Consider the following 21,237-nt stretch of genomic DNA (forward strand, 5'->3'; position numbering starts at 1 on the left):
CCTCCTGTGCTGCACTATTCTGTGATTCTATGAAAGCTGCTGCTGGTGCTGCAGGAGATCAGGGAGTAGATATTTCCTAACAACCATCGTGATCTCTGATGCGAGGATGACTGCTGGAGAAACATTTGCATGCCATTTCAAATGGGTTCAAGTCCCAATCCAGAGACTTGAGCACAAAAATCTCTGTTGCCACTCCCAGTGCGGTGCTGAGGGAGCGCTGCACTGTCGGAGGTGCCGTCTTTCAGATGAATCATTAAACCGAGGCCCCGTCTGCCCTCTCAGGTGGACTTAGAAGATCCCATGGCACTATTTTGAAGAAGAGCAGGGGAGTTATCCGACATCTGGTCATTATTACATTTCTGTTTGTAGGAGCTTGCTGTGCGCAAATTGGCTGCCGTGTTTCCTACATTACAACAGTGACAATGCTTCAAAAAGTACTTCATTGGCTGTAAAGCGCTTTGGGAGGTCCGGTGGTCATAAAAGGCGCCATAGGAATGCAAGTCTTTTTTTTCTTGAATTTTATCGCACATTTCTTCCCTGATTTGGGAGAGGGTTTAAGGAGCAGGAAGTGGGTTCTATTGGGACACTTTTTCCTGTTATGTATTGGATTGCCTGGGCGCAGGATATGGGCAGAGAGGAACACACACCCACGAGGGAGCCTCCTCCAATTTCCATCCATTCATTTTACTGGAAAATTGGATAGGCTCTATTTCTGACGTGACCGTCCCCATCCAAATTTCCTCTCTGTGTGCTTCATCCCGGTGATCCAATATGCCCAGGCACATTAACAGGAAAACCTGCCCCACTATCTCTATAAGCTAACTCTGTTGCTAGTAGAATTTTGTCAAGAAAATGTAAAGAGCAGAATGATCGCTAACTCAATGTTCAATATTGGCCTAAAACACTTCTTAGAACTTTAAGTGGCAGATCCAATAATGTGCCAGGTAAAGCCTTTGAGCGGAGAGAGAGTGAGCCCTGAATTGGAACTCCAGATCTGTACTATTTGTGGTACTGTTGCACTTGGCAAGCCTCGTCTAAGGGTGGGGCAAGATTGGTAGAACTACAACTGGCAGTAGTCATTGGACCTGAAATCGCGGCCGGAGGCTTCCTGCGGGCGAAAGGCTCCAAACCTCATGTAAAATCTGTACTTAGCTGAAGACCCCGAACCTACGTAAACTCGCGCTCCTGGGCCTCTGCACGTACGCCTGCGTAAAGGCCCACGTGCCCCAGGGGCGCATGCGGTTCGCCAGCGTCCCTGGGATCACACGGGCCGGCCCAACCTATGAGAATGGCCAATTCCCATTATGCTTATGGGGATTCCATTTACGTACGGAATCACCATCAGCATGAATAGGAATCCGCTAAAAAATATATTTTCACACAAGCTAAATAAAAATAAATCATTACGTGTTTAAAATTAATTAAAATACAATTTAATTAAACATTTAAAACATTTACGTGATCTTAGGCCCCGGAAAATCCGGGCCATTATCAACAGGCCTGATGGACACAGTTCACTCAGAGGATGGTGAACCTGTGGAATTCTCTACCACAGAAGACTGTGGAGGCCAAGTCACTGAATATATTTAAGAAGGAGATAGATAGATTGCTAGACACAAAAGGTGTCGAGGGGTATGGGGAGAGAGCGGGAATGTGGTGTTGAGATAGAGGATCAGCCATGATCATATTGAATGGCAGAGCAGGCTCGAAGGGCCGAATGGCCGACTCCTGCTCCTATTTTTCTGTGTTTCTATGTTTCTATATTTCTGTGTTTCTATGAGACATTTCATTGCTACTGAACAGCATTTGTTGAAAATCTCTCTTTATGACAGAATAGTAGCACATCTCTTATAATTTTGTAACTTTTGGTGCGTGAGGTTTTGGCTTTTTGGAGAGACATTCTAGTGATACCCCAGAACTATCGGAAGTAAAATCACTCTTCTAGGACAACTGGCACTTACAAGCTTACTATAGAAGCATTGCATGAAGAGTCCAACTATCAGACCCTAGGAGCCAAAAATATCATCAGATTTCTTTGTTGTCAGGGGACAGCTTCAGGGCAAGCCCCAAGCACTTGTCCAGTGCTGCTCTCGGACAGGGATGAGTTTAATCCCAAAGCCGGGCTCACTTCTACCCTCATCCCACTCTCTCTCTGTCTCTCTCTCTCTCTCTTTCGCCAGGAATCAGAATAATAAGTAGGAGCTGGAATCTTAGCCGATTTCCCTCCCCCTCCCTGGAGATTTCCGACTGCTGCCCAGCGAGATCAGCCAAGCAGGGCTTGGTGGGGGGTGCGGGGATTGAACCCGGAGCCATACCTGGTTGTGGCCCTACACCATTCTGGGCATTGCATTTACCAGTTGGGGAGGACTGACATACAACAAATAAGACCGCATAAGCAGTTAAATTAATACATACTTGAAAAGTGACGTGGGATCTGAGCTGCAACGCTGATCTAAAATATAATTACTTAACATTATGTGATTACGCTGAAGTTGTTTTCTGCCTTCATTGATTCCAGTTAATTAAATGCTTGTAACAATATAATCCTATAATAGTACTTTTACTGCTTGCACTGCACAAGAAGCTTACAGCCCATATTGCACACAGTCAAAACTGCATCCTATCAAACTTGGCTGTGAGGGTATTCTTTGGCTTTCTAACAAAACAATTAAATCTTCTAATACTGACAAGTTTAGAAATGTGCGTAGAATTATATATAAATCTTTCCATTCACACCGCGTTGTACGTTTTGCAGTTTATGTGAGTAGCAGGAAGCCTCCGAGGTTCAGTGATGGATGGGCTGTAATTCAGCAGGTTTAGATACAACACTGAAGAAGCTCGACACCATCCAGGACAAAGCAGCCTGTTTGATTGGCACCCCGTCTACCACCTTAAACATTCACTCCCTCCACCACCGGCGTACCGTGGCCACAGTGTGTACCATCTACAAGATGCACTGCAGCAACTCGCCAAGGCTTCTTCGGCAGCACCTCCCAAACCCGCGACCTCTTCCGCCTCTCTCTTAGGCAGTCTTCAATCTTAGGCAGTCCCTCGGAACCGAGGATGACTTGCTTCCACATTAATAATGAGTTCTTAGGTGACTGATGAGTCCAATGCGGGACCTACAGTCTCTGTCACAGATGGGGCAGACAGTGGTTGAAGGGGCGGGTGGGTGGGGTGCTTGGGTTGACGTGCGCTCCTTGCGCTGCCTGCGCTTGGCTTCCGCTTGCTCCCGGCGAAAAGACTCGAGGTGTTCGGCGCCTTCCCGGATGCTTCTCCTCCACTTTGTGTGGTCTTGGGCCAGGGATTCCCAGGTGTTGGTGGGTGTTGTGTATGTACCTTTAAGAGAATAACTGGTCTCAGACTGCAGTACCGGCAGTGACCACCCCTGTATAAAAGGCGCTAGAGAACCTCTGTTGTTTAGTTTCGTTATTGACTTCCACCAGTAAAGATCTGTTTGTTTTCACTCCTGCTGGTCCGTGTCTCAATCATTCACGGACTTAACACTGGCGACGAGTAAGAAACGTACTTACCTGCAACTCGGCAGCAGCTCCGACGACGTTGTTGAAGGTCGGAGCCAGAAGAAAGAAAAAAAAAATAGAGTCCATTGAAACTCGAGAAACGGGCGTCGACCATCAATCATCGGGTTAAAAACTTGCAGGAGCGACTTTCCAGAGCCAGGCTGGGTTCCTCGGTCCGTGGTTTCCCAGCTAATCGGGCTGGTGGCAGGTAGTGCTCTGATCCTTCCTGGGCTGCGGCGGGCTGAAGCTCGATCGGGTGGCTTTTCTACGGGCCGGGCAGCAAGTCGGGAAGCAAAGAGAGAGAGAGAGGGTGGAGCACACAGGGCGCGGCCAGTGCTTCGAAGCCGGGCAGCGTTCGGACCTAAGAAGAGGGAGGGAAGTGTCCCAGAGGGTCCGCTCCACGACGGGAAAATAATAAAAGAAAAAGAATCAATATTTAACGCGCAGGAAACCGTGGAAAGCAGCGCTAACAACAGCGGGGAAGAAGGCAAAGCGCGGGAGGCGCCATTTTAGATTTGCAAGATGCCGAAGACTGGCTGTATCACTGCTTTTGATAATACATTAGAGGACTGGACCACGTATGTGGAAAGAGTCGAGGTATATTTCGAGGCAAACGAAATAGCGGAGGGGAAAAAGGCATCGATATTGCTAAACTTAATGGGCGCTAGAACGTACGGCTTATTGCGGGATCTGATTACTCCAGCCAAACCGAAGGCGAAGAGTTTTAACGAAATTGTTGCTGTCCTACAGGAACACTTAAACCCTGCACCGCTGTTGATAGCAGAAAGATTTAAATTCCACAGGAGAACTCAGCACAAAGATGAGAGCAATGCTGAGTATCTTACGGAACTACGCAAGCTATCAAAGCACTGCCAGTTCGGAGCAGGACTGGCAGATACCCTACGGGACAAATTTGTCTGTGGACTCCTGAGTGAAGGAACACAGAAGAAGTTACTCTCAGAAAAAGAGCTGACGCTAGATAAGGCTTTCAGCGTGGCAGTATCGTATGAAGCAGCAGCCAGGGGAGCTGCAGAAATTCAACAAAAACCACAGGAATACGGCACCCACGAAATGACACGGGGATTTGCAAAATGTTATCGCTGCGGCAGAACTAACCATGACCAGAAGGACTGCTGGTCCAAAGACAAAATATGCAGACAATGCTGGAAGATTGGACACATTGCACGAGTTTGTAGGTCTGGGAAGAAGACCAGCGACAACAAAAAGGCTACTAAGGAACCGTACAAGAAAGTACAAAAGATGACGGACAGCGATAGTGAATCCGAGAACAGGAGATTAAGCTGTCTCAAACTTCACAATGTAATCGCAAAAGAGGATCACAGAACCATTTGGGTCACCCTCACGATAGCAGGGTCCCAAGTTAAAATGGAATTGGATACAGGATCAGTGCTAACCGTCATGAATCGACGAGACTATGAGCGGCTATTTTCACACATACCCTTGAGAGAGACATCCATCGTCTTGACGACGTATACGGGGCAAAAAGTATACCCCAGAGGAAAAATAAGGGTGCCTGTCGAATACAATGGCAAGAAAATACGGAAATTGTATCTCTACATACTGCCAAATGGTGGACCACCGTTATTGGGATGGGAATGGATCAGGAAGATAAACTTAGATTGGCATTCCATTCATGCAATGACGGTGGACGGTAAAAAAGATGAAGACGTCACTCCTGGACGATTGTCAACAATCTTAGCTAACGCCAAAGAGGTATTTCAACAAGAACTGGGCACGCTTAAAGGCGTAACCGCCTCGATAAAAATAGAAGAGAATGCAGTTCCCAAGTTTTTCAAAGCGAGACCGGTACCATATGCAATTCGCCCAGCCATCGAGGCAGAGCTGGAGAATCTGGAGAAGGCGGGCGTGTTGTCTAAGGTCGACTGGAGCGAGTGGGCGACACCCATCGTTCCTGTCATGAAGAAAACGTTAAGCAATAAGTCCGGAGAGCCAAGGAAGATTCGCATCTGTGGGGATTTCAAGGTGACGGTGAACCCTGTCCTTCGCACAGTACAATATCCTCTTCCAAGGATAGAAGACATCTTCGCCTCGCTGTCTGGAGGGAAGCGTTTTACAAAAATTGACCTAGCACAAGCGTATTTGCAGATGGAGGTTGAAGAGTCCTCTAGGAAGTATCTCACGATAAACACTCACAAAGGTCTTTACCAGTATCATCGATTGGTATTCGGAGTAGCATCGGCTCCGGTGATATGGCAAAGAGCGATGGAACAAGTCCTGCAAGGGATTCCGGGGACTCAGTGTTACTTGGACGACATCCTTGTAACAGCTGAAGATGACAGTGAAAACCTTAACAACCTAGAACAGGTGCTCACTAGACTACGGGAACATGGGCTGTGAGCCAACCGCCCCAAGTGCGAATTTTTTAAGAAACAGATATCGTATTGTGGCCACGTGATTGATGAAGAGGGGTTACATAAGTCCCCTGACAAAATTGAAGCGGTTGTTAAGGCCCCAGCGCCTGAAAATGTGTCGCAACTGAGGTCATTCCTCGGGTTGGTGAATTACTATCATAAGTTTTTGCCGACTTTGTCGACAATTCTGCACCCACTGAACGCCCTGCTACGAACGGGGGTAGCATGGAAATGGAGCGATGATTGTAAGCGTGCTTTTCGGAAGAGTAAGGACTTAATCACTTCAAAGGAAGTATTGGCTCACTACAACCCAGCACTGCCAATCAGGCTGGCGTGTGATGCGTCTCCCTACGGCATTGGGGCGGTACTGTCACATAAATTCCTTGATGGTTTGGAGAGGCCGATAGCTTTTGCGTCACGCTCATTAACTTCTGCCGAGCGTAACTACGCCCAGATTGACAGAGAGGCCCTCAGTCTAGTGTGGGGGGTGAAGAAGTTCAATCACTATCTGCACGGTCAAAAATTTACTCTACTAACCGATCATCAACCTATTGTCTCCATTTTCAACCCTCAGAAGGGCGTACCTATAATGACAGCACAACGGCTGCAGAGATGGTCCCTTTTCCTAGGGGCACACCAATATGACATCGAGTACAAAGGAACTAAACAGCATGGAAATGCTGATGGATTGTCACGTCTACCGTTGCCGACGGTGGAAGAAGAAGACCTTGCAGTGGATCCAATGGAGTTATTCCACTCGACCATAGTCGAATGTCTTCCTGTGACGAATGCAAACATAGAAAAGGAAACGCGGAATGACCCGACACTATCACGGGTCTATGATTTAACGGTGAAGGGATGGCCAGCACATGGTGAACCACTGCTGCCAGCATTCTCGCCGAGAAGAGAACAGCTGTCAGTGTGCAGAGGAACCTTGATGTGTGGATCCAGAGTAGTAATTCCACCTAAGTTGACGGATAGAGTGCTCAATGAGCTTCATGAGGGTCATCTGGGTGGGGTAAAAATGAAGAGCTTAGCCAGAGTGTTTGTGTGGTGGCCGGGAATTGATAGAGAAATTGAAGAGATGACCAAGAGCTGTGCAGGATGCCAGAAGGTCCAAAACGCCCCATCACAAGCTCCTCTGCATCCATGGGAGTGGCCCTCATCTCCATGGCAAAGGGTGCACATTGATTTTGCTGGTCCCTTCATGGACTCGATGTTTTTAATTGCGGTGGATGCACATTCAAAGTGGCCAGAGGTAATAAAAATGTCCTCAACCACCACGGAAAAAACTATCACAGTTTTCTGAACCATATTCACCAGGAATGGGCTGCCTGAACAGATTTGCTCTGACAATGGACCACAGTTTGTGTCTGAAGAGTTCCGGAGGTTCTTAAAGAACAATGTTGTTAAGCATTACACATCTGCCCCATATCATCCAGCCACTAATGGATTGGCTGAGAGGTTTGTCCAAACATTCAAGAAGGCTATCAAGGCAATGTGTAATGAAGATATACCCCTACAACACAAGGTGGACAACTTCTTGTTTGCCTACCGGAATGCGACACATGCGGTTACCAACCAAACTCCAGCCATGATGTTCTTCAATTGAAGACTACGATGCCGCTTGGATTTGGTTAAGCCAAACGTCCGAAGAGATGTGGAGAACAGGCAGTTTCAGAATATGAATGAAAGGCCGACCAGGAGTTTTAAGATAGGTCAACCAGTTTTGGCCCGGGACTACCGCACTGAGAAATGGCAGCCAGGAACGATTTGTACACGACAAGGACCTCTCATGTATACCGTGGACGTTGGGGAGAGCATTGTAAGACGCCATGCTGACCAGATTCTAGAGTCATTGGAAAACGTCAACTCCACACCACGATCTGATACACCTGGTAATGAAATCGACGTTCCAATTGCAGCTACCGCAGAACCGGTAATATTGGAAGCAGATGAACCAAACAACGACATTGATTCCGACTCAACATTGCCAGAAGAACCTGATACCCCAAAGAGGCGTTATCCAGACAGAATCAGGAAGCCTCCTCAAAGACTGAACTTATAATTGCTTAAACTTAACCAATGTATCTAGCAACAGTAATTGTGATTGTAATTCGTTATCATTAGTTGTTAAATAAATGTTACGTACTGTTTATCTAAAAGAGGAGGAATTGTTGTGTATGTACCTTTAAGAGAATAACTGGTCTCAGACTGCAGTACCGGCAGTGACCACCCCTGTATAAAAGGCGCTAGAGAGCCTCTGTTGTTTAGTTTCGTTATTGACTTCCACCAGTAAAGGTCTGTTTGTTTTCACTCCTGCTGGTCCGTGTCTCAATCATTCACGGACTTAACAGTGGGCATGTTACACTTTTTCAAGGAGGCTTTAAGGGTGTCCTTGAAGCGTTTCCTCTGCCCATCTGGGGCTCTCTTGCCGTGCCGGAGCTCCGAGTGGAGCGCTTGTTTTGGGAGTCTCGTATTGGGCATGCGGACAATGTGACCTGTCCATTGGAGCTGATTGAGCGTGGTCAAAGCTTCAATGCTGGGGATGTTGGCTTGAGCAAGAACACTGACGTTGGTGCGCCTATCCTGCCAATGGATTTGTAGGATCTTGCACCTAGAAGGACAAGGGCAGCAGGCGCATGGGAACACCATCACCTCCAAGTTCCCCTCCAAGTCACACACCACCCTGACTTGGAAATATTTCGGGTCGTTCCTTCATCGTCGCTGGGTCAAAATCCTGGAACTCCCTCCCTAACAGCACTGTGTGAGTACCTTCACCACACGGACTGCAGCGGTTTAAGAAGGCGGCTCACCACCACCTTCTCGAGGGCAATTAGGGATGGGCAATAAATGCCAGCCTTGCCAGTGGCGCCCACATCCCCCGAACGAATAAAAAAAAACTTAATGGACCTGACTGGCACAAAAGCTTTGATAACGCTTCCACAAAATCACGGCCTCATTATAAACGGAGACAGGCTGCTCTTCACTTCCAATGGGGCTGGTGAGACCAGGGGATCATTTTCAATCTTAATAAAGTAATGCAGTAACTAAATGCTGGAATGTTATATATCAGCAACAGTTATGCTTGAAATAGATTGGGTTTTTTAAATCCTCCAGGGATCATGCACATCAAGCTGTGTTGCTCATTAATTGATTTGTTTTCAAAGTAAAGATCATTAATCATGACTAAAGATTCTGATCTACCCAAACGTAACTGGTGTTGGGCAGATTCTTTTCTATAGAAGGGCTTGGGGGGAAAGAAATGGACAGATACATGGTTGACCTTTCCTTTTTGCCCCGGATATAGAGGTCAGCAATGTACGTATACAATCGGTACATTTTGTTGTCTCAAATCTTCCAAGTAGATCAAACTTGGAGCAGGATTTCTGGTCGGGGGGTTTCTTTGTTCATGGCCTTTATCTGAATTCATGGGCCACTGCACTTCCCACCATTTCAACCCTTCAACCAATGCTGCCGGAGCTCCTAGTATGATGCTACTTTTTGGCTGTTGCAAGGTTAACTTTGAAGGTTTGGTTTTGCGTACTGTTAACTGTGGACAGTGATGGTATAATCATGGTAAAATTCCTATTGAGTTATGTCTGCTCTCTGTGCACTTCAATCATATAATGCCACACATAATTTTTTTATTTCTTTTCTCCTCCAGTTTCCCCCAGTTTCCAGTCTGAGGGAATGCATTTGGGGAGGCAAGGGAATACACAAGAAATGGTAGGACACTGAGAAATGTAGAGGAATAGAGGGACCTTGGAGTGCATGTCCACAGATCCCTGAAGGTAGCAGGACAGGTAGATAAGGTGGTAAGAAGGCATACGGGATACTTGCCTTTATTAGCCGAGGCATAGAATATAAGAGCAGGGGGGTTATGCTTGAACTGTATAAAACACTAGTTAGGCCGCAGCTAGAATACTGCGTATAGTTCTGGTCACCACATTACAGGAAGGATGTGATTACACGTGAGAGGGTACAGAGGAGATTTATGAGGATGTTGCCAAGACTGGAGAATTTTAGCTATGAGGTAAGATTGGATAGGCTGGGCTTGTTTTCTTTGGAACAGAGGAGGCTGAGGGGAGACTTAATTGAGGTGTATAAAATTATGAGGGGCTTAGATAGAGTGGATAGGAAGGACCTATTTCCCCTAGCAGAGAGGTCAATAACCAGGGGGCAGAGATTTAAAGTAATTGGTAGAAGGATTAGAGGGGAGTTGAGGAGAACTTTTTTCACCCAGAGGGTGGTGGGGGTCTGGAACTCACTGCCTGAAAGGGTGGCAGAGGCAGAAACCCTCATCGCATTTAAAAAGTACTTAGATATGCACGTGAAGTGCCGTAACCTGCAGGGCTACGGACCAAGAGCTGGAAAGTGGGTTTAGGCTGGAGAGCTCTTTTTCGGCCGGCGCGGACACAATGGGCCGAATGGCCTCCTTCTGTGCCGTGAATTTCTACAATTCTATGATTCCTCTAATGAAGGTTGTGCTGTTGTTGTTGGGGTACAGTTCTACAGGTGCCTACTGGTACCGCAACCAAATGGCCATTCTTAATCTGTGAGCCTAGACGCCAAGGCCTCCATTTTGACAGGGGGAGGGCGGGGAGGGTGCGGCGGGGGGGGAGCTCGGTAGTGGGCGACAAACCCGGCAAGGTCAGGGATGTGGGGGCCCTGCCGACCGTAACATTTGAACAAATGACGACAGAGACCCGCCCGACCAGATTTACTACCTGGCCGGGCGGGCAGGAGCGGGCACCTGGCAGCAGGAGGCCGCAGCCGGGGACCTGTGGGAACGGACCCCGGCAGTCAGTGAGAGGGGGGCGGTGGGGAGGGGCTGGGGTGTGGAAGGCTCTGGAATGATCGGGAGGGGGGAGAAGGCTCCGGCAGCAAAGCTGTAATGGCTTTCGAAGGAACATAGGGACATGAGTAGGCCATTCAGCCCCTTGAGCCTGTTTCACCATTCTACTAGATCAAAGGTTAATCTGTACCTCAACCTGCTCCATATCCCTTGATACCCTTACCTAAACAAAAAAATCTGTCGATCACAGTTTTGAACATATATCCTTCCTGAGGTACGGTGCCCAAAAACTCAACGCAGTGTTCCAGAAGGGGCCTGACCAAGGCTCTGTATAAATGAAGCATCACTGCCTCACTTTTGTATTCTAACCCCCTTGAGAGAAAGATCAACACTCCATTAGCCTTTTTAATTGTGCATTATACCGGTGCACTAGCTTTGAGTGATGTGTCTACCCGCACACCCAAATCCCTTAGGGGTAAAAATTGGGTTGATTTGCGCCTCTCGTTAGCACCCCCCGCAAAAATCAGCGGGAGGTTAGCGACGGTGGTAGCCGGTGGCGCCCCATGGAACTGCGCCGCCAGCGCTGATGTCATCGCTGTGCGCAGCGCCCCGCTTGCGCCTCAGCCGCAAACTTCCCTTGCGCCCCCTGACCTATCGCCGGACGATATGTCCGTCAGGGTCAGGGGGCGTTTTTGCAGCGGCGGCGGCGCTAGTTAAAGGGGCGGGTGTCGGGCGCCCATTTTTATTTTGGCCGACTGCCAGCACCTGCCCCCCCTTTCCCTTTTGTATGCGGGGTGCCGGCCGCGATCGCTCAGCCCGGTGCTCCTCTCGAGTGCGGGGGCTGTTTTCACGGCGCCTCGCTCCCCGGTGGTCCAGCAGGGCCCCGGTGCGGGCAGCGCTAGACCCCCTCCCTTTTAATCAGGGGAGGGAGGCCTGCAATGATGCGGCGCTATGTGCCAACGTGCCTGGCGCAGTTGCACACAGTGCCGTGAACTTCAGTAGTAGTGCCCCAAGGAGGTGGGGCGTTTCCAGTAGCGTCACACCTCCTGCTTGGGGCGCTACTACTGAATTTACGGGGGAGGGGCGCTAACATTTTCGGGGTGCTAAAATTAGCGCCCCAGTGACGTTAGTGCCCCAGAAAGGCCGCCACCCAATGTTCCCCCCTTCGCTCCTCCACAGTTCCTATATATAGCTGAAGCCCCAGTGCAGATCCCTGGGAAACTCCACTTGGCACAGCCAGCCAGAGTTAAAATCACAGTCAGGCCCCGATGACATCATCAGACTCCGACACGCATATTTAAAGGAGGACCCGGTGCCCTTAGTCGCCCGTCCGGAAGCTTGCGTAAAAATCGCGGTCGATGGAATCCGAGAGGCTCAAGGGCAGATAAGCAAGCTGGGCAATTTTAACTGCCCACCCACACTGCATTTGCTGGGCAAGTACTTTTAAAATGCACCCCCGCCCCCCATGAGTCCACAGCATAAAAAAAGACACAACTTGGCACTCTTCTAGAAATGCCACAAAGCTTTATTAGTGGGAAATGAACATCTACACATCCAGGGTGTATTGATAGGATGATATCGAGGGAGCATAATTCTCCATTCTCGAGCACGAACACCCACTCCTTCATGGAGTTAAACGTTACCACTCCCCGCCCCCCCGAAATACACTGCTTTAGTAGTCTCTACTGCAGAGACAGTTTTGATTTCTTCCTTCTCATTTTAAAAATCTATTTTCTTCCTTGCTGTTACCAGAGCATTCCTGATTAAAGAGGAAGCATTTCCTCCGAGCCTGGGCCACTACATTAGACGTTAGTGCCCCAGGCTCGGGAGAGGGAAAGAAATCAGCCCTCCTGATCATTATCCAGTGAATCATATTTCTATGAAAGAACTTGGATTCATATGAAGCATCTTTCACAACCTCAGGACATCCCAAAGTGCTTAGCAGCCAATTATGTACTTTTGAAATGTAGGGCTGGATTTTCCCTGCGGAGGCGGGATGGCGGCGGGAGAGCTGGTTGGCGGGTTCCGGTCCCGCTCCTATCTGCAGCCGCTCTCTGAAAATGACTTTCCGTTGATTGGGCTCGTTAAGTCCGCCCTGCGGGGTTCCTGGCCAATTAACAGGAAGCTGGTCTGCTGACGTCATTTGATGACGTGTCATCAGGCGGTTTCCTTAAAGGGACCATGGCCACATTGATCTTGACAGTTGTTCTGTCAGTGTTCTACAGCATTGAGGTGCTTCAAACACTGACAATCCCTGCACAAAGGTACACGGCTGCACACAAACTCTCCAATGACTCCCTCCATATGCTTATGGAGGGAATCCTGCATGCAGGGAGGTTCTCTTCCCTTCCAATGGTGGAAGAGGCCTCCCCAGGAGACCAACACAGCCTAGTTGCACATTGCACAGGAGGACCAGGCTGCAGTGGCGCAAACCTTTCCATGATCTCAGTAGATCACAAAACGTTACTGCAAAGCCACACTCAAACTCACCCTGCTGTGCTACTCATCACACCCCCATCATTCTGCCTTCCCTACCCTACTCCTGCACATCCTTACTCACACCAACTTACCTTGCACCTCCACCCATCCCTCTCTATCTACATTATCACTTCCCCATCTCACTAGCCACCCCTCACACTCACATTCATCCTACTGCAAGCATACCAACTAACAACACACAAGGGTAGGCACTTGAATGGTTTAGCCAATGTTCATGTGAAGTTTCTGCTAATGTGTTGTCAAACATTGAAATCTATATTTTCAACACTTTGCGTTCTTGGACAGATCTGTGCTCACCTTGAGAAGTGTCTTAGTGATTTCCAGTGAATGTTGCGACGTAACTCCCTCCCCCACCCTTCGCTATTGTGATGAGTGTGAAAGGAATGGCTTGGACATTATAGGGATGCTTCACGGTGCTGGTGTGGGATGGTGTCAACCTGGTGCATCATGTGACAGCCAGGGTGTACAGCGTCAAGTGAAGTAAATCTGGCCATGGTGATGCCATCGCTGGCCTCCCAGGCAGCAATGTTGTCAGGGGCTGATGCCCTGTGTCCAGTGCAGCATCAGGTGATGGCGGAGAAGGTTGGCGATGAGGTTGGTGATGTTGGTGTTGGGGCTGATTGTGGAAGGATTCAGAGGACCAAGGTCTGATTGTTTCATTGGCTCCGATGTTGCTGGAATAGATGGCAGCTGCAGATGAGATGACAGAAGCGATCTGTCAATGGTGAGAGAGGTTGTTCCAATGAGGTGGCACTGGACACACAGTTGGCTCTAAACACTTGCAAGCTAAATAAATCTCTATGGGGGAGAAATTCGGTATCGCCCCGTCTTAAGGCGCTAACACCGAGGAGCGAGGCGCTACCTCAGAGCGCTGGTGAAGCTCATGCGATGTCAGTCAGCAATGGAACACAGCCATACTGGTCCTGGCCAGTTCTTAAAGGGAAGGGTCGATCTTGCTCTCCATCCAAACCCTGCTCATTGCAGCCTTGAATCTCGGCCTGGAGAGACCTGTACATCAAATCTGCTGGAAAGAACAATGGAGAGGCCCAGGGGAAGAGCTCAGAGTGCAGCCCTCCTAGTCTCTTCTAAATCAATACAAGGGAGATCAAATCAAAATGAACCTGCAAAGTGCTGCTCAGTACCCAAAACTCCTCAACACAGCGTTGAATATCTCCAGAAGTCTTTCTCTCTCACTCAGAATGCGTGGTGCAAAAATGTCGCCGACAAAAAAAGGCAGAAAGTGGTTGCCTTTAAATAGCGCTCCCCCAGTCTCTTCCCAACTGCAAAACACTCCGCTCAACCTGTCGTTGCTAGCGGCAGGCGGTAAGGCAGGGGGCGCCACTCAATATCCGGTCCAGGGCGCTACCGGGGCGTTGCACGATCGACTGATGTCACGCTCTGTGGGTGTATGAGATCGTGGCGGTAGTGTTTAGCACCGCCGCAAAATGTCTGGTCAATTTCGCGAGCGGCACAAACATCGCCGCGCCCGGGCGCTAGTTGCTTTGCGCCCCATTAGCGCCCTCTTAAGGCGCTAACGGGAGGCGCAAAGCAACCGAATTTTTCCTCCATATGTCTTACAAATGCAGTAACCAACAGTTTCTGAGCTCTGAAACTGAACATCTGCAACATGGTATCCTTTATACCACTTCTGCAGCTCTCAGGTTATCAGATAAATCCAAGCAGACTCAACTCACGACATGATGAGCTGACGTATTCCCCGAGCAGCGGGTAAGCCATGGGGGAGCATGTAAAATTACAAGGTAGGTTCAAAATAGCATTAAATTGGCCATTAACAAGCCATTTAATGATCTAAATTGTCTCCCCCGCTGCTTGGTGTCGGGTCAATTCTGCGCAGACAGACCCGACACCTGGGAGACTCGCGTGGAGACGGGTTGACGGTTGGTTCCCTTCCCGCTGTCAATCTTTGCTATTTTGACAGTGGACCCGCCTCCAAACCCACCCTCTGAGCGCCGGCAAAATCCAGCCCGTAGTCACTGTTGTAACATAGGGAAATGTGGTAACCAATTTATGCACATCAAGATTCCACAAACAGCAATGAGATATTTGACCAGATAGCCTGTTTGAGGAATAAATATTGGCCATATATTGATAAATAGTGTTAGCCGTGGCTCAGTGGGTAGCACTCTCGTCTGAGTCAGAAGGTTGTGGGTTCACGCCCCGCTCTAGAGACTTGAGCACAAAATCTTCGGTGCAGTACTGAGGGGGTGCTACACTGTCGGAGGTGGCGTCTTTCGGATGAGACGTTAAACCGAGGCCCTCTGGGATGTTCCAGATTCCATGGCAGTATTCAAGGAAGAGCAAGGGACTTCTTCCCAGTTTCCTGAAAAGAAAAATAAAGTCTTGCATTTATATAGCGCCTTTCACAACCTCAGGACGTCCGAAAGCGCTTTACAGCCAATTAAATACTTTTGAAATATAGTCACTGATGCAATGTTGGAAACGCGGCAGCCAATTGTGCGCACAGCAAGCTCCCACGAACAGCAATGTGGTAATGACCAGATAATCTGTTTTTTAGTGATGTTGATTGAGGGATAAATATTGGCCAGGACACTGGGGAGAACTCCCCTGCTCTGCTCCGAAATAGTGCCGTGGGATCTTTCACATGCACTGGAGAGGGCATTTTAAGGTTCCACAATTCCTTGCCATTCCCCTCCCTCCCTCCCTCCCTCACTCAAGAATGGTCACTAGAGACCTGACAGTGTTCTTGATACCAGACCTCATTATGAGTCAGAGTCACTGAGTAGAACAGGGGGGAGAAAACTGGCTGAAGGAACAAAATTAGATGCAACTGCCATGGAAATCACTCGCCTGTGGATGACTTCAAATTTTTCAGTGGTCACGTGAAAAGCACAAATGTACAGAGCATAGAAACCTCATGTGATCAAATATTTCCATTGCCTTTAAACTGCATTATACACTCTTACAATGAGGGAGTCATTGAAATGGCAGAATATTATATAATTTAGAGTACACTGTCACTTTAATTGTCTGCAGCAGTCTGAAATGATTATTGTCCCAGACTCTCGCTGTGTAACTGTTGATGACAATTCGAGTCAAACAGAATCCATGACTCCAGCTCGGAAGATCTAAAAACTAGCCTCAAGCTCTTTTACTCCATGCTCCATGAAACCTTTCAAAAAACGTGGAGTCCTGATGAGCACCTAGATATGGATGGCGGCAGCAGCAATGAATATATTTTTTTGGTTTTGCGCTTGAAGTGTTTAATCCCTGGTACACAAAAAGATGACAGATGTTTAACAACATATGTCAGCTGTCTGCAAACAAAATGCTGAATGTAGAACATCAAAGGCTGAGATGAAAATGAGTGTTTCTTCACTCTATCTAATCATCTTTAATTGCAACAGGTCTTCTTTTCACTTTGATAACATATCTTGCCATTCCACTCCCTCCCTCCCACCCTCCCAGCACCAACCCCACTGTTTTCTTGTTCTGGCTGATGCAACAGCATTTAAAATGTCTCAATTCTACCATTTGGATATCAGTTACAGGATCCCCATGGAATAATGTTAAATCCACATTACATTCACATCTGGGCCTGAAATTTTCCACTTTAATGGTGCTAGCTTTGTGTGGGTTTTTCTCCTCATCTCAGTCCTAAATGGCTTATCCCTTATCCTTAGACTGTGACCCCTGGTTCTGGACTCCCCCGCCATCGGGAACATCCTTCCTGCATCTAGTCTGTCTAGTCCTGTTAGAATGTTATAAGTTTCAATGAGATCCCCTCTCATTCTTCTAAACTCTAGCGAATATAAGCCTAATTGACTCAATCTCTCTTCATTAAGATGGAGAGTGAAGTAGTTGACTCAGAGACTAGGGTCCTGAATTTAAATAAAGGAAACTACGATGGCCCAAGTTGGGTAGGATGGATTGGGGAACGTTACTTAAAGGGTTGACGGTGGATAGGCAATGGCAAACATTTAAAGATCGCATGGATGAACTACAGAATTTGTTCATCCCAGTTTGGCATAAAAGTAAAACAAAAAAGGTGACTCAACAAGGGAAATTAGGGATAGAATAAGGTCCAAGGAGAGGACATATAAATTGGCCAGAAAAAGCAACAAAACTGAGGATTGGGAGCAGTTCAGGATTCAGCAAAGGAGGACAATTAAGAGGGGGAAAATAGAACATGAGAGTAAGCTTGCAGGGAACATAAAAACTGACTGTAAAAGCTTTTATAGATATGTGAAGAGAAAAAGATTGGTGAAGTCAAGCGTAGGTCCCTTGCAGTCAGAATCAGGGGAATTTATAATGGGGAACAAAGAAATGGCTGACCAATTAAATACATACTTTGGTTCTGTTTTAACAAAGGAGGACACAAATAACCTTTCAGAGATTTCAGGGCACATAGGGTCTAATGAGACGGAGGAGTTGAATGAAATCAGTATTTGTAGGGAAATGGTGTTAGGGAAATTGACGGGATTGAAGGCCGATAAATCCCCAGGGCCTGATAATCTACATCCTAGGGTACTTAAGGAAGTGGCCCTAGAAATAGTAGATGCATTGCTGGTCATCTTCCAAAATTCTATAGACTCTGGAATAGTTCCCATGGATTGGAGGGTAGCTAAGTAAACCCACTATTTAAAAAAGGTGGTAGAGAGAAAACGGGGAATTATAGGCCGGTAAGACTGACATCGGTAGTGGGGAAAATGCTAGAGTCCATTATAAAAGATGTAATAGCAGAGCACTTGGAAAACAGTGACAGGATTGGACAAAGTCAACATGGATTTACAAAAGGTAAATCATGCTGGCTAACCTACTGGAATTTTTTGAGGATGTAACTGGTAGAATAGATAAGGGAGAACCAGTGGATGTGGTGTATTTGGACTTTCAGAAGGCTTTCGATAAGGTCCCGCATAAGAGATTAGCGTGTAAAGTTAAAGCACATGGGATTGGGGGCAAGGTACTGACTTGGATAGAGAACTGGTTGTCAGACAGGAAGCTAAGAGTTGGAATAAATGGGTCTTTTTCCGAGTGGCAGGCAGTGACTAGTGGGGTACCGCAGGGATCGGTGCTAGGACCCCAGCTATTCACAATATATATTAATGATCTAGATGAGGGAACTAGATGTAATATCTCCAAGTTTGCAGACAACACAAAGCTGGGTGGGCGTGTGTGCTGTGAGGAGGATGCCGAGAAACTCCAGTATGATTTGGACAGGTTGGGTGATTGGGCAGATGCATGGCAGATGTAGTATAATCTGGATAAATGCGAGGTTATCCACTTTGGTGGCAAAAACAGGAAGACAGATTATTATCTGAACAGCAATAGATTGGGAAAAGGGGAAGTGCAACGAGACCTGGGTGTCCTTGTGCACCAGTCGCTGAAGGTAAGCATGCAGGTGCAGCAGGCGGTTAAGAAGGCAAATGGTATATTGGCCTTCATAGCGAGAGGATTCGAGTACAGGAGCAAGGATGTCTTGCTGCAGTTGTACAGGGCCTTGGTGAGACCACACCTTGGGTATTGTGTGCAGTTTTGGTCGCCTTATCTGAGGAAGGATGTTCTTGCCATGGAGGGAGTGCAGCGAAGATTCACCAGACTGATACCTGGGATGGCAGGAATGACGTATGAAGAGAGATTGAGTCGATTAGGCTTATATTCGCTAGAGTTTAGAAGAATGAGAGGGGATCTCATTGAAACTTATAACATTCTAACAGGACTAGACAGACTAGATGCAGGAAGGATGTTCCCGATGGCGGGGGAGTCCAGAACCAGGGGTCACAGTCTAAGGATAAGGGGTAAGCCATTTAGGACTGAGATGAGGAGGAATTTCTTCACCCAGAGAGTGGTGAACCTGTGGAATTCTCTACCACACAAGGCAGTTGAGGCCAATTCATTAAATATATTCAAGAAGGAGTTAGATATATTTCTTAAGGCTAAAGGGATCAAGGGATATGGGAAGAAAGCAGGGACAGAGTACTGAATTTGGATGATCAGCCATCATCTCATTAAATGGTGGAACAGGGTCGAGGGGCCGAATGGCCGACTCCTGCTCCTATCTTCTATGTTTCTATGCTTCTATGAGTCCAAGTCAGTAATTTCCAAGCCAGATCCCTCCTTCCAGCTGTCAGCCAGTGGCTCCGTGGGTCGCGCCCTCGCCTCCGGGTCAGAAGGCTGTGGGTTCACAGTCCCGCTCCAGGGACTTGAGCACAACAAAGCTAGGCTGACGCTCCCGGTGCAGTGCCGAGGGAGCGCCGCACTGTTGGAGACGCCGTCTTTCGGGTGTGATGTTAAAGCAAGCGCCCCCGTCTGATCTCGCAGGTGGACGGAAAATATCCCGTGGCCACTATTTCAAAGAATAGCAGGGGAGTTCTCCCCGGTGTCCCGGCCAATATTTATCCCTCAGCCAATATAACAAAAACAGATTATCTGTTTATTATCACATTGTTGTTTGTGGGAGCTTGCTGTGCGCATATTGGCTGTTGCATTTCCCACGTTACTACAGTGACTCCACTTCAAAAAGTACTTCTGTAAAGCACTTTGGGACGTCCGGTGGTCATGAAAGGCGCTATAGAAATGCAAGTCTTTCTTTCTTTTCTTTCTAAGAATTCTTTATAACTGAGTGCCTGATTAATTGCATTGATGAAATGCAGGCACTTCCTCCATCGCATGCTTATCTGTCTCGGATATGTTTACCGCAACAGCCATTGAATGTTCGTATGCTGTTTGTTAAATAGAGAATTGCCTGGAAAGTCAATGGCCTGGAGTTAGGCTCGAAGGGAGGTTTTCACTCCCTCAGCCCTGCAGAAACAGGACGGTTGCAGAGTCAGAATCAAGGCGGTCGGCTTGCCGATTGCTCCCGCTCCGGTGCCATTCTCCCGGGGCTTACCGCTGGGTAGCCCGGGCACCTGCCTGAATCTAGTAACCTCTGTAAACCGGGGTGCTTTAACCCACGCAGGGTCCCAATGCGATAGTCTACTGGTCAGGGCACGCACCATGAACCCTCAACTTAGTAATGCCTGGCAGTCAAGAGGAGAAGGCACCAAAAAGACAAGTCTAAGATTGTTTTTGTGGGACTGGGAGTGCTCCTCTGGGGCCCACAACATGAGCTGCTGTTGCCCCGGGGCTCCCCACTCCGTTAATGACCCTTCCCCCCAACCCGACCTACCTTCCTGCCAGCTGTTATATCCTTTTATATTTTTGCTAAGTCGTTGTGATATGTTTTGGTGTTCCTACGCCAAGCTGCATTCCCCTCCCCACAGTACTGACAGGCAACCTGCTCCCAGGCCTCTGCCAATGCTGCTTACCAGGAAGGGAGCAAGAGCAGGCCGCCGTGATTGACGGTTCAGTATTCCCCTCCCTGCCGGGTAGCACCTTCCCTCTGCTAAGAACATAAGAATTAGGAGCAGGAGTCGGCCATACGGCCCCTCGAGCCTGCTCCGCCATTCAATAAGATCATGTCTGATCATCAACCTCAACTCCACTTTCCCGCCCGATCCCCATATCCCTATATTCCCCTAGAGTCCAAAAATCTATCGAACTCAGCCTTGAATATACTCAACGACTCAGCATCCACAACCCTCTGGGGCAGAGAATTCCAAAGATTCACAACCCTCTGAGTGAAGAAATTCCTCCTCATCTCAGTCTTAAATGGCCGACCCCTTATCCTGAGACTGTGACCCCTAGTTCTAGGCTCTCCAGCCAGGGGACATAGCATGGTTTTAAACCAAGAGCTCTCTCTGGCAGCAGGTTCAACTTTGTGCAGCAGCAGTGGCGGAACTGTAAATTAAGAATGCATTTAGAATTGAGCTACGCCTAGTGAGACTGACCACCCTCCGAACATCATGAGACACAGACCACCCTCCGAACACCCTGACACTGACCACCCTCCGAACATCGTGACACTGACCACCCTCCGAACACCCTGACACTGACCACCCTCCGAACATCGTGACACTGACCACCCTCCGAACACCCTGTGACACTGACCACCCTCCGAACACCCTGACACTGACCACCCTCCGAACACACTGTGACACTGACCATC

At 48.1% G+C, this 21,237-nt stretch overlaps 1 protein-coding gene across 3 annotated transcripts in view; it reads left to right on the top strand.

Moving 5' to 3' along the window:
* Positions 1 to 21,237, top strand: part of LOC147103388 (uncharacterized) — a 465,903-nt gene that overhangs the window by 270,357 nt on the left and 174,309 nt on the right. Inside the window, exon 4 of one of the 3 annotated variants that reach the window (XM_085962946.1) lies at positions 9,582 to 9,643. The exons of the other annotated variants lie outside the window; for them this stretch is intronic. Within the exon in view, the coding sequence (XP_085819072.1) occupies positions 9,582 to 9,603 (22 nt within the window). The 3' untranslated portion in view covers positions 9,604 to 9,643. The remainder of the gene's footprint in view (positions 1 to 9,581; positions 9,644 to 21,237) is intronic. 3 annotated transcript variants of the gene reach the window in all.

Source organism: Somniosus microcephalus, chromosome 20 (assembly GCF_052327205.1).
Source record: "Somniosus microcephalus isolate GS21.2 chromosome 20, FLI_Smic_1.0, whole genome shotgun sequence".
NCBI classification, from domain to species: domain Eukaryota; kingdom Metazoa; phylum Chordata; class Chondrichthyes; order Squaliformes; family Somniosidae; genus Somniosus; species Somniosus microcephalus.